The 25,569-nt window shown below is 37.1% G+C and overlaps 1 protein-coding gene across 1 annotated transcript in view; it reads right to left on the bottom strand.

The window, feature by feature from the left end:
* Positions 1–928: 928 nt before the first annotated feature.
* Positions 929–25,569, bottom strand: part of kcnq3 (potassium voltage-gated channel, KQT-like subfamily, member 3) — a gene marked incomplete at its 5' end in the record, with an annotated part of 38,796 nt that continues 14,155 nt past the window's right edge. Inside the window, 14 exons of the mRNA XM_084410695.1 lie at positions 929–1,926; positions 2,003–2,087; positions 2,300–2,395; positions 2,574–2,705; positions 3,363–3,468; positions 3,866–4,101; positions 7,269–7,295; positions 10,282–10,376; positions 10,499–10,594; positions 12,372–12,482; positions 14,765–14,938; positions 15,253–15,425; positions 15,912–16,038; positions 16,135–16,225. Of these exons, the coding sequence (XP_084266821.1) occupies positions 1,384–1,926; positions 2,003–2,087; positions 2,300–2,395; positions 2,574–2,705; positions 3,363–3,468; positions 3,866–4,101; positions 7,269–7,295; positions 10,282–10,376; positions 10,499–10,594; positions 12,372–12,482; positions 14,765–14,938; positions 15,253–15,425; positions 15,912–16,038; positions 16,135–16,225 (2,092 nt within the window). The 3' untranslated portion in view covers positions 929–1,383. The remainder of the gene's footprint in view (positions 1,927–2,002; positions 2,088–2,299; positions 2,396–2,573; positions 2,706–3,362; positions 3,469–3,865; positions 4,102–7,268; positions 7,296–10,281; positions 10,377–10,498; positions 10,595–12,371; positions 12,483–14,764; positions 14,939–15,252; positions 15,426–15,911; positions 16,039–16,134; positions 16,226–25,569) is intronic.

Below are 25,569 nucleotides of genomic sequence, written 5' to 3'. Positions count from 1 at the left end.
CCACACAGTCTCGATCTGCCAAGTGCAGTGTCTACCACTAGAGATAAAACGCATGCATTCCATGCAGTGCTCTTTGCTTTGCAGTAGGGCCGCACGATATTGGAGAAAACTGACATTGCGATATTTGCTTTTTCTGCTATATGTTGCAATGTGAAAGAATATGGAACATAGGAATGTTCACCAAATAACTTTAATAGCTATATTTGGAAAGAATGATTAATTCTAGAATGAGTAGGGTGATATTGTTGGGGAGTGCAAAATCAAAATAATTTTAAAAGCTGGAAAATGATTCCTTTTAGGTGCTGAACGATTTAGGATTTCTTTTTAAATGTGAGTGGTTTACTCTGTACAATAACACAAACAGCTTTCAGTAAGTAAGTTTAAAAATATATCTTTCCACTTGTGTTTGCATAGGGCACATTCCCACTGTTTTGACCAGTATAATTCAGTATAAAATAATAATAATAATTGTGTTTTTTGCTGTGATTATTATTAAATAATATATTAAACAAGTATATTGTAACTGTTGTACTGTAAAATAAGAAATCGACCATCTAATAAAAATATATATTTTTTGTAACTGTAAAATTAAAGTCGCCATGAAATAGAAGTTGCGCAATACTTTTCTTCCCTGTTGTGATATATATCCGAGTGAAATAAATCCTAAAAAAAGTAGGGCTGGACTTGATGGTTTGTTTTGCTGTGATGTCATGTGAGTGACAGGTTATTGTCCCGCCCTCATGCCAGTAAACACATCATCAGAGAAGCGATGTCCCTGCAAGAGGGAGGAGGAGTTATTTTGATTAAAGATTATGAGTCACTTGAAAAATAATGATGTGCACAGATAAATCATTTATAATAAATACTGCAATATTCCATAAAAAATAAGATTTGTCAATTTTGATTTCATGGCGACTTTAAAAAAAAATTCTTTGTCGCTGTAAAATTACAATACTAATATTTTGGTCTTTATTTCTTTGTTTTTAAATGTAAACCATCAAGTTTTTATTTTTGACAGGTTGCTGGCAAGTAGATGTATGCCCTGCCGGTTTCAGAGTGAAACTGCAGTTTTCACGCAGGCAGCTCGTGGTCCAGTGAAGCACTGTATCATGGGCTGCACGCGTGTAGATGAGCAGTGCCACTCTTGCGCCGGTAGCATGTGTATTGATTTATTAATTAAATCGATGTGTGTGTGATTTGAAAATCGCACTAAACCATATTGCGATATCAATTTTATTTCAATATATCGCGCAGCCCGACTTTGCAGGGGTAAAGCGTGAAGTGGATACATATTTAGATATGACGAGTATTATGTCTGTCTTTATGTGTCATTTTGTGCTGTACAAAGTCTGTAGTCTTTATAAAGAGTGTGTGTGTGTGTCTTTAGGGTGGTGTTCCCCACGCTCCATCGGATTGGAACCCGTCTCCGGTGGACGAGGGTGCAATGGGTCCGCTGGGGGTAAAGGGATCAGAGTCCGTATCCGTCTCGCCCTCCGCTAAATATCGGCGGTCGCGACCCCAGCTCGACCCCGTCGTTAACCCCGAGGCCTTGCCCGTGACCTCCTCTTTCTCAGCAGAGATGCTGAATCCGCTGGGCGAACGTTCCAGCTCCTCGTGAGTGACCGACAACAGTGACAGCGGCGTGCCCACCCTGTGGCCTCCTGATTGGTTGACGTTGGAGGACGGGGAGTGGCTTGGCAGTGGGCTGATGGGCAGGACGGTTGGTCTCAGTGGGTGCGTGTTGGATTGCGTGTAATACGGTGTATTGTGCAGCGGCGGGCCGTAGCTGCAGAACACGCGGTCGCCTGCGACGCTGACGGTCAACGTGGGGTCGCAGCGCTCCATGGTCATGTGGCCGGGGCCCGTGACGTCATGTTGCATATGCATATCCACCAGGAAATCCAGTTTCTTCTCCATGTCTTCCACCTGTGAGGGTGGTGCGACAAAGTTTAGCCAAACAATTCATTAGGCCACACAACGAGCTGTCAGAGTGAGTGAGTACCTGTCTCTCAACTCGCACAAATCTACCCATCATGCTTTGGTCTTCAGGATCTGGCAGGCTTGCCTTGGCAAGATATGACTCATGTCTGAGAGGAAAAGACACAGCGGTTATGAGAGCGGTTATATCTACTTCATTTGATTTTGACTAAATATAAAAAAAAATTAAATCTGAAATTCAGCATCAATATAGGCCATAATGCATAACATGGATTTATAGCATGTTTAACAACATGTGGCTGGAGGATTTGCACGTCAGGGATTGATAAATCTCTAAATATATTTTTAGGTGTGTTTTTACCTAGGTGACTGCTGGGAGGGGTACGGAAAAGGTGGTTTCTGGGGTTTCTTGTGTTTTGGAGTGAGAGGCGGTCCAGGTGTCAGAATCAGATCTATTCTGAAGATGAAACAAAAACAAATATTAGATTGTTTTTTTTACACAAAATAAAAATAAGAATATATATTTCAGTTTAAATGACGCAAGTGAACAATTTGAAATGAAAAAAACAACAACAACATAATTTTATAGAATATTTCTTTAAAAATATGAGTATGTTTTAATGTGTGTGTGTTACCGTGTCTGTAGATATTTGATTCTGGTAAGCATGTCCAGATGTCCTGCAGAATACTGCTCAATCACGTCCTTTACATCATACGGCCTCAGAGTCTCCTTAAAACGCTTCTTACTCAACAGGAACATTATAATCCTTCAACACAAACACAAATGAGAACTTTTTTTTTTTATTCTAAAATCTTGAGTTTAGCAAGAGTAGTTGAAATATCTGTTAAAATATACAAGTGATAGTGTTTGCATGTACACTGCTGTTCAAAAGTTTGTGTTGTGACATATTATTACAATTTAAAATAACTGTTTTCTATTTGGTCAGCAGTAATATTGTTATAGGGTGCTATATAAATAAAAGTGACCTTGACTTGACCTTGACCTATTTGAATATATTTTAACCTGTAATGTAAAAGCTGAATTTTCTGAAAGTCTTCAGTGTCACATGATACAGTACATCATCCGAATATGATGATTTGGTGCTCAAGAAAAAATTCTTATTATTATCAATATTTTTGTAAAAAAAGTGATCGTTTTGTTTCAGGATTCTTGATGAATAGAAAGTTCAAAAGAACAATACAGTATTTATTTGAAATAGAAATCTTTTGTAACATTATTAATGTCTTTACTGTCATTTTAGAATATAAGTATAGTGATCCCAAAACAAAATCAATTTAATGCATTCTGGCTGAGTAAAAATACAAAATTCTTTAAATGAAAAATCTTACTGGCCCTAAACTTTTGAACGGTAGTGTACACTTGGACTGTTTAGCAGTAGAAAAATAAATTGATATTTGTGTACCGCAGTGCTCTTATTACTAATTTGAGAGTTGGTATCATCTCCTCCAACAGTATGTCAGGTGGGAAGCCCTTCTCCTCAGGGGTGGGGTCAGGAAGACCACCTGTATCTACAATCAAACACCAAAACCAGGTCAGATTCATTCCTACTATACTTACTGTATGTATTTAATCTATTATTATAGTGTACATATTTCTAAGATTGTATGTATATATATATATATATATATATGTACTCTATATATATGTGTGTGTGTGTGTGTATTGTGTATACATATTAACTGTACAAGTGTGTGTGTGTGTGTGTGTGTGTGTGTGTGTGTGTGTGTTTACATGTCCATTGATACTGTTTTTTCTAGAAGTTTAATACTTTAAAGAAGTTCAGCTTTTAAAGATGCATCTTGAGTATTTTAAATCAGGAACATGTCATTTGTGTGTGTGTGTGTGTGTGTGTGTGTGTGTGTGTGTGTGTGTGTGTGTGTGTGTGTGTGTGTGTGTGTGTCATACCCTCTGAGCTCTGTCTCAGGGAGTAGGCCTTCATTCTGAAAGCCGTTCTGAATCGCTCTCTGTTACTGAACCCTGCTGGTTTGCCCTCTTTTGATGGACTCTCCTCAATCGCCTCCGCCGGCCCGCAGTTCCCCGACACGCTTTCAGGATTCGCAGCGGGCATCATCACACGGGCTCTTACTGTTGATGGTCTCGGTGTCGACAGCCGCACGCGTTCCAACAAACTCAATTTCTGACTGATGAAAAGACAGAATAACAGATGATAAATGACCTTATCATTTTATAATTCTAATTGAGTGATCTCAAAAGACAAAAGTCTCTTTCTCTGTTTGAAGTCAAAAATGGGAGAGGAATGGATGATGATGATGATAGCGTCGTAATAAAGTACAGGTCTAGTTAAAAATTACAAAATAAAAAATATTTCTATTGACATACAGTTTAAATTTTTCAAAAAGTACTTTTATTTGGCAAGGCTGCATTAAATTGATTAATAGTGAATGTGTTTATAATTTCACATAACATTTTTCATTTTCAAGCTTTCTTTTCATCAAAGAATCCTGAAAAAATGTTGCACAAAAATATTAAGCAGCACAACTGTTTTCAACATTGATAGAAATGAGACATAAGAGAAAACATAAGAAATGTTTCTGAGCAGCAAATTATCATACTAGAATGATTTCTGAAGGATCATGTGACACTGAAGACTGGAGCAATGATGCTGAAAATTCAGCTTTGTCATCACAGGAATAAAATGCATTTAAAAATATATCAAAATAGGAAACCGTTTTTTTTAATTGTAATACTATTATTATAAGATTATTACTGTTTTACTGTATTTTTGATCAAATAAATGCAGCCTTGGTGAGCATTACATCCTTCTTTCAAAAACATTAACAAATCTTACAGACCCCAAACTTTTGAACATTAGTGTATAAAGTCACCTGTGATGGTTATTAGATCTTTAAATTAAGTGGGCCGTTGAGGCTGTTGAGCAAACATCAAAGTTTATCTTGACAAACTTTAATTTTTTAGTTTAATATAAGTGTGTATGTAAGCAGTAGGTCTATGCATAGGTGTGCAGGACCCTATAAGAGCATCTGTCTTAATGCGGCAATCCTGCACACACACACACACACACACACACACACACACACACACACACACACACAAACTCTACCTGCAGGAGAAACTAAACCCTTCCAAAGAAACAACGCAGGGCATTCTACTATGAAAGGTCCCCAAGGATGGACACACACACACACACACACAAACATATACAGACTTTGCACTGCAGCACACACAGTATCTCTTGAGTACAGTGAAAAGAAGAAGATTGAAGTGGTGAGAGGGACTGAAAAATCTTAAAATGCTCCACAATTACAGCTGATTACCAACCAGTTACTGATACAACACTTTCCCACACACACACACAAAACACAATCTGTCTACACTCGATTCAAACTGTCTGAGAGGGATTTAATGATTGAAAAATGACTCTGTGTGTTTACAGTATGTGTGTGTGTGTTGTTGTTGTAGACAGGAGCTTATCAGACATACAGAAAAGCAGTGAAAGCTTGAGAACAGACAGGAAGAGAATCAACGCATAGATTTCACATGAACGAATGAATGGAGCAAAATATCAAGAGCTACTTAACAGTGCGTGTATGATCCAGTTTCTCCATTTCGGACTTGTTTTAGTAGGTCATTGATAATGTCAGGCAGCAGGTTTCCCAGCTATTTGCACTTGTGTGTGTGTGTGTGTGTGTGTGTGTGTTTGCATTTGTACCAGAAGGTCAGGCTTTGCTTACATTTTGGGGACAAAATGTTCGCTAAAGGATGTTAAGATCTGAAATCTTCTACACACTAAATCAGCTTTTAATGAAAATGCAAACCTGCAGAAAGGTTTGCGTGAAGGTTCAGGTTAACGGATATATAAAAAAGGGAATCATACGCAATTCTGATTCCACTTAAAAAATCTATTATTGATTCTTTTACTGAACGCTTTTCAAAAAAGAGGTGATCTCAATCAATAATTAGTCTCAACTAATCATAAATGCTAAACAATACAATACTTTGGTACAGAGCCCCTAAAGGAACATTGTGATGGAAAAAATGAGATGGGAGGAAAATGTTACATTTCAATGATTTTACATTTTATGCAACTTTGTTCTTTTGCAAAACTTTCCTTCAAAACTTTTCTGTTTTTAGATTTTTTTAACAAAAGTACCATTTATTAGAATGTGTGTTTAACTACATGTTGTCAAATAAACAACCACTCAATAAGTACACTTATTTAAATCTGATCTGTGAATCATTTTGACAGATTCACTGATAAGAATCAGTTCATAAGAGTCGTTTGTTCCCGAATTAGACTAGACTGCACTATGTGGACAATGCAATAGAAAAATGTGCTGTATGTTTATTGTCTTTGTATTGTATCAAAAGACTCAAGAACAGTTACCAAACCAAACATCAAGAAAAGGAGAAACCAGTTCTGAAGAAAAACCTGTTCTTGATTCACAACCTTACAGTAGGTAGATAAAATAGTACAAAAAAATAATAGAACTGAATGAAAAGTCCTTGTCATGATAGAAAAGCAAATGTGTGGGTGGTCTGGTTTCTCCATTTGGACTTTTTTGGTAGGCCACTGACAGTGATAATGTCAGGCTACAAGCTTCCCAGCCAACTAGTCTTGCGTATGTGAATGTTTGCGTAGGTGAGTGTTTTGCACTTGTGTATTAGCAGTATTAATGTGTAATCTGATCTCTGATCTGGACTGAACATGGATTACAGGTCTCGGGTCAGGCGACACAAACAAGCACAGCACTCCAATCCAACTCTCCCTCTGTTTCTATCAGTAAATCTCCCTTCTTTTAATAAACGGACTGTCAGGCCAGTATCCAGGTCAAGGACAACTGATGCTCATGATTATTATATACGCAGTCCATCTTTGTCACGGCTCGTCACGCTTAGACCGCTAATAACACTTCCCATCATCTTCCTTAGTGACACAGACGTCACAGATCCAGCCGTCGATTAAATTCTCCCACACACACTCGCAATCCCTCTCCCTCGCTCTGCTCTGACACCATCATTTATCAGTGATCCATAATTCACTCTTTTCTAATGGACTCTGTAATATCACATATAGCACTACTGGCCACATGTCCCCGAACTAAGAAACGCACACACACACACACACACGCAGAGAAACGCACTGCTGGTCATTACGCCTTTGGCACTGAATTAATGGAGGTGGTGGTTATTAGGAGTTATTTAAGGAAACACATTTCACAGATTCATTAATCTCACACTTCACAGAGATGCTGTAAATCGTTAAAACAGTGAGCGAGAGACACAGGGAATGAGAGAGAGAGAGAGAGAGAGAGAGAGAGAGACTTACCTAGCCATAACCTCAAGAGGGTCCTTCCTGCAGACAACAGAAACAAGACAAACATTTAGTTTGACCAGGTAACTCTTATGGCAACAGCAACAAAACTCATAGTTCACAACTAAACCAAATAACCACTATACTCCATCTCCATATATGTGTATATATATATATATATATATATATATATATATATATATATATATATACATAACTGTGGTAATATTTGAGAATAATAATGAAATGAATTTCATGTACCAAAAAGAATAACAAATATATATCAATAGAATAGTGCAAGATATAACTTGTTTATATGTTGCTAGTTTTAAGTTACTGAAATAAAATCACAATGGCAAGTGTCAATAAGGGAGCAGTTTAAATAATGCTAAAGTAAAAGTTTTAATTTATTTATTTTTTTAAGATGAAGTGTGTAATTTTAGCATCACTGAATGGAATTGTAAAAAGTAATTACTTTTGGCAACCAGAAACAATTTTGTTGGCCGAAACAGAAATTTTCAGTTTTGGCCGAAATGATTTTGATTTGAATCAATGCAGAAAAAGATTCTTAAATCTCAGGAACGATCTTTTAGTCTCTGCTGTTTTCTGTTGATGCTTGAACAAAAGTTCACTAAACATTATTTGTAGCACACCTGCCATCCAATAATCATAATGAGCTTAGTGCTTAATGTAAAAGCACAAATTCTGTCAACTTTATCATTAAATTGTAACAATAAGTGTCATTTTGGTGTTCTTTAATGTGGTGTGACAGATCGCTGTAGCCGCCTCGGTTCAAACGACACGTGAAATGTTCACCTCTTCCTTTTTACTATTTGTTATAGCACGAAATAAATATGACTGAACATCAGAAGGTATATGTTGAAAGAAACGGTACAACTTACTGAAATGTATCATGTCTCATGTAATCGCACAATCAGTGTTTCAACCGGGGAAAGACGTCAAGAAAACAGCTTGTAAACAATATCACTTAATGGTATATTTACCTCAGGAAAGCCATTCAATGTGCATAGCTCATTAGATAGCTGAAAAAAAATATTTTGCTAAATATATGCACTGTATTACATATATTTATATTTGTACTTAACCTATTTAATGTGTGAATAAATCTGCCATGAATTTTTTTTATTATTATTACAGCCACATTTACATGTTTATATAACAACAAATTGGAGTAGACAATAAAATCTGTTATTGAAAAACTGCCTTATTTGCAATTTAAATGTATTTATTTGAGTGTTTATTATTAAATAAATTTCATGATTTGACTGATTACTAAATTCACTTTATTTTCGGTTTTGGTTTTTGGCTAAATTAAAACATTAATATCTGTTTCAGGTAAAAATGTATTTCAGAGCATCACTAGTAATTATATAAAAATAATAACTTTAATTGGGCGGACAAACAGATATTCTTGCCAGTGTTATTTTAATATGTTTAAACTATTATATCTTTTTATTCATATTTTGAATCATCTTTCATTTTAATATTTTAATTTAAAATTTAGTTTAATTTTTAGTAATTGTGTTATTATTGTTTTAATAATTGTTTTTGTGTCATTTTATTCATGTTTTTTTTTTTTTGGCTTCATTTTTGTATATTTTTTTTGTTCAGTTTTAGTTTTTCATTATATCCACTTAGTAACTTTAGTGCTTCAAATTCAAATTAAGTTTTTCATCTAACATTTAGATTTTATTCCAGCTTTATTTCAGTTAACAGAAATGTTTTTAATAGTTTTAGATTCAGTTAACAGTAATAACCCTGAGTCCTGCCACCAAACTCATGCCGGTAGTTGAGCCAATGTTGCCAGTCAAGGGATCAAGATTTGACAGGTTATCATGACCCCTTTAGCCCCTGCTGGTAGATATCGTAACTACGCCACCTGGCTGCAAAAAGCATCTTTCCCCATTGATGGCCATTCATAAATATTCTGTCTGAATACTTTTTTTTGTATTCTGACAGATTTTTTTTTTTTCAAGCAATTTATAAATTACAAATATTTTAATTATAGCAGATATTTTACTAGCATCCTCTTAAAAGAGTGAAATAGACACATATTTGTCCCTGTATGGCTCAGGATAGTCATTAGTGAATGATTTGAGACAATGTGCCAGATTTACTAACAGCCTGCACCGGCACAAATCCTCTTTTGGCATTAAAAAACTACTGTCAGGATTTACTAAAGACACAGTGAAAAATTAGCACTGAAAAGGTGTGGACAGTTATTTTTGTGGCTGACCTTATTGCAAATGCATTTGTAGGAGTTTCCCTTTCAGATACAAAATTTATGAGAGGAGAGTATTTCGTGATTTATCACACAACGTGATTTACTAATGTTTGCAATAGTCAATTTACTGGTATTTTCACCATTATTTAACACCCAAAAAAGCATGTCTTAAACCAAACGCTAATTTGCTCTGCTCTAATAGATTGCGTTGGTCATTATGGAAATTTAATGTGCGCATTGTCAGTAAATCACCTGCAGAACTTTCCACTCTCATTGACGCTGTTATGGGATTGCGCTCTCACTCTAATTTACCCTGTTTAAAATTGGAATTTTAAATATCAAAAAAGCACCAGTTTTCACTGATTTAGTTTTTTTTACTGAAATTTTATGAGATTTGAATGAGATTTGAGATTTGAATATGCTTGAATAGGGCTAATTTATTACAAATGTATTTTTTTTGGTTTTTTATCCCATCTGCTGTTTTTTTCTTCTTCATTTTTTCATTATAATGGAATAGTAAATTGTCCACAGACCTCTAGATGATGTTGTCTCTGCATGCAGACAAACACACATATGGACATAAACATAATAAATGAACATTACAGAAATGGCAGAAATCATAAGAATAACACAAGTGAAATCATGAGTATCACTGAAATCATAAAAACGCAGAAATCATGTTAATGACAAACATAGAGGTCAGATAATACATAAAATAATACATAAATACTAAGATATTCAAATGAACTTTTATGTGAGAGATGTAGTGTATGTGTATGATACCTGAAGCATGGCAGAGAGATCACAGTCTCATAGAATCTCCATGTGGCGATGAGATCGTCTCTGACGGGGTTCGTGGAGTAGTATCTCCATGCAGCCTGAAACCAATAATAAACATTGAACGTTAAGCAAATGTGCTGTTGAGGAATGAGCTTAAAAGCGGTGAACTTACTGCTAATGTTAGTTTATAGTCAAGGGTTGTTGGCATGTTTCTGGTTACCTGTATTAGTGAAGCTGCAGGATGTCTGCGTTTCTCAAAGTGTTTCTGCCTGTGCTGTTCCTGAACTTTCAGAGCCAGTCCAGAACCAAGAATACCCTACAAACATAACCAGATATACTTAGGCTCTTTTTTTTTTTAAACACAAACCAAATGATTTTTTTGGTTCCTACAGCGCAAAACATACAGTGAGAGCAGTGTAGTCCATTTTATTCCAAAACAAATTACCTTTATGAGTCGGTTCCCTTTAGTGAATTAAACACATACAGCTTACAACTTAAAGTACTTGTACCTAAATGTACCTTTTCCATGTTAATCAGAGTTTTTGTCTAAAAACCTAGCCTGGAAATCCAGACCCAAATCTGAAAGATTAATGGTCTGGCATCGAGTAATGAAAATCGCCCAGCTCGAGGGGCGGCACCAAGCATGCATTTGAAAATCTCACTGCACGCAATTGGATAACACTACGACCAATCACAACAATACACGGGGTAACGTATCCAGAGCCCCATACGCTTATCAACCAGCGGAGCTAACTGGTAGATTAGACTCTCTTGCCGTATCCGGTCGGCAAAACAGCAAAAACGCCCTTCTTGCAAAGGAACGATTCGAGCGCCGTCTTATGTTCCTCTTTTAGATAAAAAGCCAAGTCTAACTCGTTCATTGTAGCCGTTTCAAACAACTGGTGTTCATCCATAGTCATCTTGCAATGTTTACTAATGACTTTGATGTCGCAGCGCTGTCGTCATCTGTTTAGCTCGCCTCTGGCCCGCCTATATCAGATAACCCGATGTGATTGATGCAGCTCAGCTACAAGGGCATAGTTAATGAGCATCATTACTCAAGTAACTCGCTTAGCAAATTCAACTTCTGCTCTCGAGAGAACTCTGGATTTACAGGGTAGTGAAGATGAATCAGAACCAAAAAGTATTATAGTCTAAAGATGCGGTCACATTTACCGTTACTCTGCAAAAATTTGCGGGCAAAATCCAGTCATTCCAATAGGAATCCGGAGTTTTGTGTTTCCCATGTTGGATTTGGCTCATGTTGAAGTTGACAGAAAGCTGCTTGGTTTAAAAGTGAATTCTGTGTGAGCAGCGCTTCATACATCTCTAAGCTATTGCACGTGAAATTTCGAGATGAGATGCACCTTAACAGTTATATTGTGACTTGTATTAGCCCCTGTTCACACATGGTATTAAGATGCGTTTTGGTTGATCGGATCACAAGTGGACGGCACTAAATGCAGGTGTAAACGGGGTCTAAAACATTTTGAGATTGTTAACTTGTGTGACCACTTCCAGAGGTGTTTGAAAACGCATTCAACCGGATTGCTTTCGTAGTGTAAACGTGGTCGAATGAGTGCAAACTGCCGCAAAGACCGCCTGCTCTCCATCTACTGACCTAATGCGTAAACATTATGGGAAGTGCGCAAGCCAGACAGGATTTAAACTTTGTCGGCTGAAGACCCAAGTTTGGTTTGAAGAGGAAAAATGTACCAAGCACAATGTTCTCTCGCCGTTCCTGATTTCTAACACGCACTCACAGCGTTCGGCTGGTCTTACAGCAGTCAGAGCAGAAACGACAGCAGCTCCGGATGTTTTTCAATCGTCTCCGGATGTGTTCGTATTTAAATTGCAAGTACTTATTTTGTCCATTAGATCTGATCTGAAAAAACATACATTTACCCGCCCATAGACCCTCCACTCGAAGAAATCAGGACAGATGTGGTTCGAAATTGGACAAAAGAGACGGTTTAAACACTATGTGTAAACGGGAATGTGTCTCCCTCGTCTCCTTGTGATTTGATCGACCAAAACGCATCTTAATACCAGGTGTAAACAGGGCCATGGTGTAAATGTTGAGCTGTACTCACGGCTGGAAGAGCAAAGAACGACACACCGATAAGAGCGAAGGTCCCGGCCAAAAGACGTCCTGCCCACGTCTTTGGGGTCTTGTCACCGTAACCAATGGTTGTCAAGGTGATCTGACACAGGAGTGAAATCATATATCATCAGTGTGATTAAGGCTAGCACGGCTAAGAGGCTATCAAGGTACTTGAGTTGTAAAACCATTAAAAAGGTAGTATTAATGGAGCTGCTGTTAAAGTCAGGAGAGGAGCTGCTAAAACCGTCACAATCAGTAGTACTAATGGAACTGAAGTAAAACCCTCACGAATGATAGTGTTAATGGAGATGCTGTAAAAGGAATTGCCTTACATTTAACACAAAAAAAAATCACTTTTGACCTTGTAACCCACGATGGTTCTGTTTCTAATAAATCGCCTTTTGCTTCTCAACATGGAGGAAAGCTTTTACACATGTTTACCATAGCAGATAAAATCACTGAATAGGTGCATAAAAATGTCAAGAGTAAGCATGTTTTTTGATACAAATTTATTTTTGAGTTTTCATACATTCACTCTTCAAAAAAAGTAATGCAGGTTTCGTACAAACTTTAAAGTGGCCATCATTGGCATTGTATGACTTTTTTTAAGGGTTGTGTTACAAGAATTTCTTTTGATTTCAATTCATATTCATTTTTACTTCCTTCCACAGGGCATGGTACAAAAGTAGTCTGAATTACACTCACCTAAAGGATTATTAGGAACACCTGTTCAATTTCTCATTAATGCAATTATCTAATCAACCAATCACATGGCAGTTGCTTCGTTGCATTTAGGGGTGTGGTCCTGGTCAAGACAATCTCCTGAACTCCAAACTGAATGTCAGAATGGGAAAGAAAGGTGATTTAAGCAATTTTGAGCGTGGCATGGTTGTTGGTGCCAGACGGGCCAGTCTGAGTATTTCACAATCTGCTCAGTTACTGGGATTTTCACGCACAACCATTTCTAGGGTTTACAAAGAATGGTGTGAAAAGGGAAAAACATCGAAAATGCCTTGTTGATGTTAGAGGTCAGAGGAGAATGGGCCGACTGATTCAACTTTGACAGAAATAACCTTTCGTTACAACCGAGGTATGCAGCAAAGCATTTGTGAAGCCACAACACGCACAACCTTGAGGCGGATGGGCTACAACAGCAGAAGACCCCACCGGGTACCACTCATCTCCACTACAAATAGGAAAAAGAGGCTACAATTTGCACGAGCTCACCAAAATTGGACAGTTGAAGACTGGAAAAATGTTGCCTGGTCTGATGAGTCTCGATTTCTGTTGAGACATTCAGATGGTATGTCAGAATTTGGCGTAAACAGAATGAGAACATGGATCCATCATGCCTTGTTACCACTGTGCAGGCTGGTGGTGGTAGTGTAAAGGTGTGGGGGATGTTTTCTTGGCACACTTTAGGCCCCTTAGTGCCAATTGGGCATCGTTTAAATGCCACGGCCTACCTGAGCATTGTTCCTGACCATGTCCATCCCTTTATGACCACCATGTACCCATCCTCTGATGGCTACTTCCAGCAGGATAATGCACCATGTCACAAAGCTCGAATCATTTCAAATTGGTTTCTTGAACATGACAATGAGTTCACTGTACTAAAATGGCCCCCACAGTCACCAGATCTCAACCCAATAGAGCATCTTTGGGATGTGGTGGAACGGGAGCTTCGTGCCCTGGATGTGCATCCCACAAATCTCCATCAACTGCAAGATGCTATCCTATCAATATGGGCCAACATTTCTAAAGAATGCTTTCAGCACCTTGTTGAATCAATGCCACGTAGAATTAAGGCAGTTCTGAAGGCGAAAGGGGGTCAAACACAGTATTAGTATGGTGTTCCTAATAATCCTTTAGATGAGTGTATATTACCTTAAATATATAATGTATAATGTAATGTATTATGTTACTGACTACAATTATTGTCATCTAATTTGGAATCAGGTACCAACTACAATTTGTAAGTTGTCCACCCAGCACTGTTTAGGAGTAAGTGTGCAAATAAAAAGTAGGTCTCCAATCTTTTTTTATTATTTATTTATAAAAATCTCAAATATCATAAATGCTATAAAAATAAGTCTTAATTATCAGTTAAATCTTAAATTATTTAGCATGTAAAATGACTTCTTGTATCACTTTATTAAGGAAAAACAAATTATTTGATACATTTTCATTGTGCCCCTTCATTTCTTTATGCGCTCCTAAATGTTTCAAATTAGGAACACATGTGCTCCTTTAGAAGAACTGTTACAATTCATATTCTGCATTCTGTTTGCTATCAGAAATTGAAATTAATTTGAGAGGCATTCCCAATTCCTAATTCTCAAAAAGTTATGAATGCATGTGAGTGCCGTGTGTAATTCTCACCAGTCCCCACCAGAGGGCATCTGCATAGGTGTCAAAGTCCTGCGTGGCTGGTGTCGGGGAGGGGCCATCAATGTCTGTTAGCTCGGCGGTGACGTCATCCTTCTCAACCAGGTACACCAGGAAGGAAGCCAGGATCAATGACAGGAAGCCGATGTACCACGCTGTGATCAGCTCCTGACCACACACACCAGCCGGGAAACACACACAGTTGCATTGTCTGCGGTACTGAGATCAAACTTCACAAGACACTGATATGTGATTGTTTGTGCTTACGTATATACTTTGTATGTGTGTGTGTGTGTGTGTGTGTATTGCAGACCATAGCAGTTTGGAGAGATGAGTGTGTGTGCTTTGCATTGTGTGTATATTGCCGACTCCATCAGTTTATATGAGCGCGCTTGACATGATTTAAACAAGCAGGACATGCTCTTAGATGTTGATAAAGGGGTACGTCCTGTTTGTGCACATCACGTCAAACATGCGGATACCTTGCTGTGTGTGTATATTGCAGATCCCAGCAGTTTCCAGGTGCCTCCACGACGGTCCATTCGGAGCATCCGAAGGATCTGCAGGAAGCGCAGACTGCGCAGCGACGTGGCCAACACATTTCCCTGGTTACGTACGGCAACCACCGGCACCGAAGCGATCAGAACAAAGATATCTGAGAACATAGAGAGTACCCATAGTGCACAGGGGGATATACAAGTCTCTTAAGGCTGCATTTATTTGATCAAAAATACAGTAAAATCAGTAATACTGTGAAATATTATTAGAGTTTAAAATAAATGCTTTCTATTTTAATATATTTCAAAATTGAATTTACTCCTGTGATGGAAAAGTAATTCATTCGGCATGATTACTCCAGCCTTCAGTGTCACGTGATCGTTCAGAAATCATTCGAATATGCCGATTTGCTGAAAAAAGTTGTGCTGCCTAATATTTTTGTGGAAACTGTGATACTTTCTTTCAGGATTCTTTGATTAATAGAAAGCATTTATTTGAAACAGAAATCTTTTCAATTTAAAACATTTGAATGTGTCTGAATGAATGCTGAATGAAAGTATTAATTTATTTAAAAACGTTTGTATGTACGTTCCTACATTTGTGTGTGTTTCAATGTTAATTTGGGTCAGTGTGTTTAACTCACCCAGGACACACAGCGGTTTGCGGGCGAATTTGAGCCGTCCTCTCCAGCCCTTATATCGACAGCAGCAGCCGGCGGCCCATATCCTCAATGCAAACTCACCCCCAAAAATAAAGATTGTAAATGTCTCCTACAAGTGAGAGAAACATTCAGTCATTTTTCTCTCAACCATTCAGTCTCACACACTCAAGCTGGACTGACCATGACCAAAAAAACACACACTCACCAGAATCACAAGCCAGTGAGCCGAATCTTCCTCATGCTCTTTGAACGTTGTTAAAATAGACAGAATCAGACATCCCAAAACAATCAGAAACCTAGAGATTAAGAAAACAGAGAGTGAGCGTGAAAATTCATGTCACTTCCTCTCACACACACGCTTTATTTACTGTCTGTCACTATCAATAAAATGGTTAAAAAGCACAAATATATATATATATATTTATGTATTTGAAAAAAACTCGGATGAGGATCTTTTTTAGTTGCTATGGATACCTAAGCTGAGTCATGATATAATCATTTTTTTCCGGGAAAGACCAGCAACCTTTAGATATAAACGATCATGATATTGTTTTACCAGCAGAGGGGGCTGGTGAATGTAATGCACTGCATTAGGAGCAATGCTCTTTGAGGGGGGGCTGGGGGGGATCCGGGACCCCCCATAAGGTATTAGGGACCCTCCATAAGAAATAAAAAATATATCTGAGGGACCCCCCTAAGACTTTTTATTTCAGTAAAAATAATAATGACAAATCTGATTAAATGCATGCAATGGATATGGTACATTTCATGAATTAATTATTTACAATCATTTATATTTGTTTGATTATAGGCTAGTTGCCATGTCTGTTTAAAATGTAAACGCCCGACCCACATCTAAAGAGCGCTGTGAAAAAAATTTGCTTTAAAGGGATACTCCACTTTTTTCGGAAATATGCTCATTTTACAACTCCCCCAGAGTTAAACAGTTGAGTTTTACCGTTTTAGAATCCATTCAGCCGAACTCCGGGTCTGACGGTACCACTTTTAGCATAGCTTAGCATAGATCATTGATTCAGACGAGTCCAGTAGCATTTCTTTCAAAATGACCAAAGAGTTTCAATATTTTTACTATTTAAAACTTGACTCTTCTGTAGTTAAACCGTGTACTAAGATCGACGGAAAATGAAAAGTTGCGATTTTCTAAGCCTATATGGCTAGGAACTACTCTCATTCCGGCGTAATAATCAAGGAACTGTGCGGCTGTACCATGAGTGCAGCAGGCGTAGTGATATGACGCAGCGCCTGAAAACTTAGTCCCGGTCACGTTGGAAGAAGTTACCGAGCTGGGGACTATTTTCAGGCGCTGCGTCATATCACTACGCCTGCTGCACCCATGGTACGGCCGCACAGTTCCTTGATTATTACGCCGGAATGAGAGTAGTTCCTAGCCATATAGGCTTAGAAAATCGCAACTTTTCATTTTCCGTCGATCTTAGTACACGGTTTAACTACAGAAGAGTCAAGTTTTAAATAGTAAAAATATTGAAACTCTTTGGTCATTTTGAAAGAAATGCTACTGGACTCGTCTGAATCAATGATCTATGCTAAGCTATATGCTAAAAGTGGTACCGTCAGACCCGGAGTTCGGCTGAATGGATTCTAAAACGGTAAAACTCAACTGTTTAACTCTGGGGGAGTTGTAAAATGAGCATATTTCCGAAAAAAGTGGAGTATCCCTTTAAAAGAAAGCTTTAAAAAAATGAAGAATAATAAACCTCCACTCGCAGTCGGGAAGAGAAAGCTTCTTACTGACTTTTTTGAGGGGTAATTTAATCTCTATATATATCTTTCTACTATATCTATATCCACTCCATGTCGGGGCTTTTGTATTCCTTGCATAAATTGGAAATATTTAGGCTTAAGTAACAAATTTTTCAACATAATAGTCCTTGTTCTACGGGAGTGCTAGAGATTTCTAGCCTTTTTTGTCACAATTTATATGTTTAATATCTAATAAACTAGTTTCATGCATTTAATCAAGTCTTTTGGAACAAACATTATTATCACAGTGTCACATCAATCATCCAGTTGTTCTTAGGGTAAATACTACATTGGTAAATAAAGCTTGAATCATTCTGTTGAATGTACACTACTGTTCAAAAGTATCTTCTGCTCACCAAGCCTGCATTGATTTGATCCAAAATACAGTAAAAACAGTAATATTATGAAATATTATTACAATTTAAAATAATAATACAATAAAATATAATTTATTTCTGTGATTAAAGCTGAATTTTCAGCATCATTACTGCAGTCTTCATCACATGATCCTTCAGAAATCATTCTAATATGATGATTTGATGCTCAGCAAACATTTATGATTATTATCAATGTTGAAAGCAGTTGTGTACAATTATTATTATTATTTTATATTTTTATTTTACTTTGACTTTGATGAATAGAAAGTTCAAACTAACTAAATTTATCTGAAATAGAAACTTTTGTAGCATTATACACTACCATTCAAAAGCTAAAAAAAATGTTGGGAAAGAAAATAATACTTTTATTCAGTAAGGTTACATTAAATTGATCAAAAGTGACAGTAAAGACATTTGTAATGTAACAAAAGATTCTATTTCAAATAAATGTTGTTCTTTTGAACTTTCTATTCATCAAAGAATCCTGAAAAATAAAATGTATGACGGTTTCCACACAAATATGAACTGTTCCAACATTGATAATAATCATACATGTTCGTTGATCATCAAATCAGCATATTAGAATGATTTCTGAAGGATCATGTGACACTGAAGACTGGAGTAATGATGCTGAAAATTCAGCTTTGACCACAGGTATAAATTACATTTTACTATATATTCACATATTTTTTTTTTTTTTTTTTTTTTATCAAATCAATGCAGCTTTGAGCAGAAGAGACTTCTTTTAAAAACATTTTCAAAATCTTATCAATCTCAACTTCTGAACGGTAGTGTATATTTCATTTTATTATGTATATTTATTTAAAAAAAATATTGAAACCAAAACATTGCATTGTCTAGTGTGCAGGTAAAGAGGACCTCCACATGCTTTTACGAGTCTTCAAGTGCCTTACATGCAGTGCCCTGGTATATTTGCCATAGTTGCCCTTTTTGGTCTGCTGCTTTGTCACAAGTAATTTAAAAGAAGAATAGTAGTTTATCTCTCTTTGTTATATAAAATTGGACTGAAAATGTATGTATGTATATATATATATATATATATATATATATAGAGAGAGAGAGAGAGAGAGAGAGAGAGAGAGAGAGAGAGAGAGAGAGAGAGAGAGAGAGAGAGAGATGTATTGGATATGTCCCACCACACACACTTGCACAACAATCCTATTACCAGATGCTGAGCTGGTAAGATTTACAAGCTTAATTTTTTACGACAGGTAATCAGAAACCTGGTGCTACTGTATACTGTATAGGATTCTCATTCAATTTCCTTCCTGAATTTCAAGCCATGCAATGACACATGCTTTGCTTGTTTACCTGGGTATTTAATTACGAGTCTTAGGCCCAAATGTGAGTATTTAAATAGAAATCTTAAAATTCTGTCATCATTTACTCACCATCATGTCTTTAGAAACCTATATGTTGTTTAATGCTCCAAAAAGGACAAAAATGGTGCATCATAATAAATATGGCATATAGTTAGAGTGAAGGGGACCATTTTCAGCAAATAACATCTTAAAGTCAGCATGAAACAAAAATCCATCCTTACTGTAAAATGATTCATCCTAGCATGTCTTCTGGTGTCAACTATAGTTTTTAGAACTATATATTTACTGTTATCATTATAGTTATCGTCATTGGTGTGAACAGGCATTAAAGGGATAGTTCACCCAAAAATGAATATTTGTCATCTTTTACTCACTCTCTTGTTGTTCCAAACCTGTATGAGTTTCTTTCTTCTGTTGAACACAAAAGAAGATATTTTGAAGAATGTTGGTAACCAGACAGTTGATGGACACCACTGACTTCCATAGTTGAAAAGAAAATACAATGGAAGTCAATGGGGTCATTCAACTGTCGGGTTCTCAACATCCTTCAAAATATCTTCTTTTGTGTTCAAACACAGAAACACAACCATTGCCATTATTTATTTAATATATATGTGTGTATTTATTTGTGTATGCAAGTGACTGAGGAGTTATGTGTGTGATTAAGTCCTCAGATTCCTTTTTATGCAGTCTTGTGCTGATACGTGTATTGTTACGTGTACAGTTGACCTGTTGGCAGTTACTATGGTTTCGAATTTGTAGGTTATATCATTTCTGAACCGTGCTGTTTCCATGGTTACACATGTTCGTCTCACACACACACACACACACACACACACACACACACATACACGGCCTTACACACTGGTACATGCTCAGCATCTGGTCTCCAGTGAAAGCTTTTAGCATCATCACACTAATAACCTCTAATGGTCATACCTCTCTCTGTCTCAGTCGAAGTATGTAGGATTTTTTTTACACAAAACTATGGAATGCCATTATTCTCAGGGCCCATTCTGGACAATTAATGGTTTGTGACTTATTTCATAATCTATCAGATGACTGCATTCTAGCAACAAGTGTCTGATCCTGTGATAGGCATCATTGGTGTTCAACGGTTGGCAGTCGTGCGTTGATGCACTCATTTGTCTGACGTCAGGAAAGCTGTGGACATTTATAACGAGTTGTTTTTGCTGCTTAGTTTCAATAAAAGCTCATTTTGGATTGATGAGGACGTTTTGAGCAAAAGTTACTGTATGTTTCCACAGTATATCAAACACTTTTATCTAATAGAATCAAGGAAAATCGGATTGTTCATAAAATGACCCCAGTCATCGCTGTTCACAAAGAACTACAGAATTGTTAGATGTTTGTTGAATATATAGGATGGTGAGGGAGAGCAATCCACACCAATCAATAGTGATTCAGTTGGTAAGAGGAAACCGAAAAATCTGGGATCATTTCAGTCCGCTAAATGGAGACAGCTGTGCAGATTTTAACTTAACACCATATAAGACCATCGCATGGAGAGGCAAGGATATTAAGTATATGAGTATGCATATTGTATGTGGTAAACATGATCAGTGTTACTACTACTACTTTTAAGTAGCCTTCTATTGTTTAAAGTGCCCCTATTATGGATTTTTGAAAATGATCTTTCATGTAGTGTGCAACATAGCTCTAAGTGAATGAAAACATTCTGCAAAGTTTTAAATCTGAAAGTGCACCGTATATAAAGTTATTGTCTTTCAAAAGTAAGATTCGACTCTGAGTCAATGAATTGAATAATTTTTCAAACGAATCATAAGCCGTTTCGTTGTGACGTCAAGACGAAACATTAGCATATTGCCCGCCCACTTATTGCGCGCGCAGACACCAGGGAAACCTTGAACCTCAAACCAGCAGCTGATTCCTGTGGATACTGGATAGCATCATGTCGAGAAGATGCTGTGCTCTATAATGTGAAGGTAAAGCCAGTTTTTTTTTTCACTGCCCAAGGACGAGCATGTGAAGAATCAGTGGTTAAAATTCATCTTTACCACGATATCACAGCAGTATAATCCTAAACTTTTGCTGTGTTCCCTTTATTTTACTGAAGACTGCTCCTCAAATCTCGGAGTTCAATGCAGGATTCGCAAACCGCTTTGCTCCTGAAAGATGGTGTTCAAAATACTTAGTTTTGAGCTTTATATTGTGTAGGTCTCCTGCTAACTGGTTATCGTTCTCACTACTTTGAGTAAAGATTAAGCATGGAGCAAGATTTGTTTTACCAATGTTTATGTTACATCATTCATTCACGCTAGAGCTCGGCTAATGTATGCACTGTTATTGATACAGTTTCCACATGTTCACCGCAATAAATTAGAAAAATACTCGGTAAATAAATAAGTACAAGTAATATAATCGGTTTGTTGATGGACATACACTTGTTCATGCTGATGGTGAGGAATTACAGCTGCAACATCTCATAATGTACCTCAAACTGAATAGTGTATCACTGAGAAACGTCCTGCTCTAGTCGTCCTTGCGATGGAGGTTCGGGTTCAATAACTAGTTCTTCCAGTGTTTCATCATCGGACTCGCGGTCGGATTGATATGGTAAAATCAACGTCATTATTCGTTACTGTGTTTAGTTTACAGTGTAGGAAGCCCCAGGACACGCAGACCCGACGTTGTTTTGGCAATGGGCGTTTTTGTTTTCGACATACGTGCTGCACGCGGTAAACCAATCACAACAGACTGAGCTGTCTGGCCAATCAGAGCAGAGCAGCTCACGGAAAGGTGGGATTTGGAGAGATTGATTCATCTGACAAGTCGTTTGAGAATCATTGAAAATGTGGTGATGTGCAAATGTATATATTATGAGAAAATGAACGTTTTTTTTTACCTTTGATGCAGGTAAACCTGTTGTAGGAGACTCCACAACAACATTAGTGAACTTTAAAATAGCATAATAGGGGCACTTTAACTTTACTTTGCTTGTACAGGCATTTAAAATAAAAAAATTATTTACTGCACAACACTAGTGCATATACACTATTCTACAGTGAGCAATTCTATAGGAAATCTCATTTCAGTCTCTATATAGCGGTTTCGAATTTTGCGACATCAGCACTAATATTGAACTGAAGTGAATAACGACGCTATTGTCTTCTGTAGCTGCTTTTAGCTGAATTGAACTAATTTCAGGATTGATGAAGTTTACACAGTTATTGAACTGAACTGAATCAACACTGAACCGACTTCAGCTGAGTAACGACAGTATAGAGCTGCTTTATAGCAGAATTTGAATTCGTCTTATATTTGACGAAGTTTGCATTGTTTGTTATTTTCCTGTTTATCACTGTGAAGCTGCTTTGAAACAATCTGTATTGTATAAAGTGCTATATAACTAAAGGTGACAGAAAGTGCAAGAGAACAGAGAAAATGCAGAAACACACTGTACAAAACCAGTAATACTGTGTGTCTCTGAAAGAGAGCCTGTCATGGAAGTCTCCCTATGCCTGTGTTCTGTCTTGGTAATGCTGGCAGAGTAATGTGTGTGTGTGTGTTGATCAGGTAAACCCTACGTTATGGGGACAAAAATATGGCAATATCCAAAATCCTTGTCCTTGTGGGGACTTTTTTTTTTTTGGTCTCCATGAGGAAAGCAGCTTATAAATCATTTTAAGTGATGTTTTTTGAAAATATAAAAGTGCCGAAAGAGTTCTGTGATGGGTAGCAGTATAAAAATCATTACGGCTATGGAATGTCCCTATAAAACATGAAAACCCAGTGTGTGTGTGTGTGTGTGTGCGCGTGCATGTGTGTGCATGCGCGTGTGTGTAACTTGGCTGTTTGATCGATGTTGAGGGCATATTGGCTGTAATGGGAGCATCAATTTTTGAGGTGAGTCATAACAGGACTCATCAACCTTTATAATATAGCACACACATACACGCACATCCTTGCAGCTCTGCCCCAAAGCATGCTGGGTGGGTACTACAGTGAACTATTCTGTAGGACCTGTGAGGAAAAGAAAAGGAGCCGGAGAGAGAGAGAGAGACATGTAGCCCCATTAGAGGTTATTAGTGAGGTGGATGTTAAAAGCTCAGTATTTCTCTGCTGATTTCAGGGAACAGCAGATTACAGCTCTCACTGGAGACCAGAGCATAAAGAAGGAAGCATGTGCATGAAGGTGGTTCACAACTCAAAAACAGATTGGTTGTTCCGTAAAAAAGCAGGAAAATGCTAATAAATAAATAAAATCAGCACCAAACCAAGGCTTTAAACGATCAATAAACATTAGATTTTTCCTAAAATGACCCCTTTAAGTAACCATAAAATCAAAATCGACAATTCTTTTATGGAATATTGCAGTATTTATTATAAATTATGTATTCGTTCACATAATTTTTTTTATCCATGTGCCCTCATAATAACTTCCCCTAACTCTTGCAGCAACATCTCTTCTCTGATGACATGTGTCCTGGCGTGAGGGCGGGACAAACTGTCACTCACATGACATGCAGCAATAGCAAACCATATTGAACCGTCCAATCAATTACTGATCGACAAAATCAAATCCCGTCCTACATTTTTTTCTTGTTTGAGCAGCCATTTCACTTGGAGATACGTCACAATAGGGAAGAAAAGACTACTGCAAGTCTTGTTTCAACTTTCATTTTATCCCGACTTTAAATAAAAAGTATAGTCAAGTCAAATCAGCTTTATTTATATAGCGCTTTTTACAATACAAATTGTTTCAAAGCAGCTCTACAGAGATCACAGGAAAATAATGCAACAAAATTTATTTCCAGAGAAAATAGATACCTATTGTAATCACTGACACCGTCTACAATGGATACTGTATGAGTACAGGTGCACATTCAGGTTCTTCTGACATACTCCACGCTCTTGAGTCTGTCGCCAGGACAAATGGATGAGTGACAGAACGTTTGCTTTGACACCTCCAGTTTAAACAGCTCGTTTGGATCTCTGTACAGACTTCAGAAGGATCCCGGCGTCAGAAACGAGTGGATGGTTTATTTTAATGCCGTCCCAGATCAAGTTGAAGGATTATATTTGTTTGTGTTTTTTTATGTTTGTTCGGAGCATTTTGTTTTGTCAGCGAGGCACAGTGTAATGGAGAGTTCGCAAAGAAACTTGTTGAAAGATGAAGCAACCAACTTGGATCTGACAGCAGCTGCATCAGAAAACCGTATGTAAATGATTTCATAATCCTTTGTCTGTAAATGCTGGTTTTATTTGGACAATGTTTTCAAAACACTTATGTGCAATAGCAAGTGGCTGTTGATACTGTTTCCTATGCAATAAGGTTAGCCAATCAGAACAGTGAATGTTTACTCTAATAATAACTAAATGCAGAACCACAGCCATAAGTCACAGCAGTCTGAGGACAGCAGCACCAGGCCAGCAGTCTCAGACCTGTGTTGGGGTGGAGCTTATAGCATCATTAAAAACGGATCATTTCAGACAGAGGGTCAGAATAAAGATAGAAAATAATTGTTTTTCCGCATATTTATTTCTTGTTTTTTTGGGGGGCAAAAAAAAACGTTAAGTGAACCTCAAGAAACATATTAAAATAATACAAAAAATCCATGTCATGACTCCTTTAAAATACTACAAACATTAAGCAGTATTTATGCTTTAGGGTTACTAGTCGTATTTAGACTAACTTAATTGAAAATGTGTATTTTGACTCAGAGACGATTCATCAAACACATTCACATACAGTTGTGGAATAAATGGTTGTAGTTTTTAATACAAAATGTAATGTTCTACACAATGTATTTTAATGATTATTTAGTTCTTTGAAAAGTGAAAATAGTTGACATATATTCAGATCACCCTTGTGAAAAAGTAAATGCCATAATATTAAATTATGGACAACACTTTGCTGCAATAACCTAACTAAACACCACCTTTGTTAGTTTCAGTTGAAGAATCTCAGCTCATTCTTCTTTGAAGAACTCTCTCTTTTAACCCTGACAAACTAGGTCTTCGAGGATGAACTGCTCTTTTCACATCCTGACACATCCTCTCTCTATAGTATTCAACTCAGAACTTTAACTAGGCCACTCTAAAACTTTCATTTAGTTTCTTTTCATCCATTTAGATGATGATTTGAGTCCTGAA

This window comes from Rutilus rutilus (genome assembly GCF_951802725.1).
Source record: "Rutilus rutilus genome assembly, chromosome: 6".
Classification (NCBI taxonomy): Eukaryota; Metazoa; Chordata; class Actinopteri; order Cypriniformes; family Leuciscidae; genus Rutilus; species Rutilus rutilus.
Note: the sequence above shows the minus strand (reverse complement) of the source record. Positions and strands in the feature narration are given on the sequence as shown.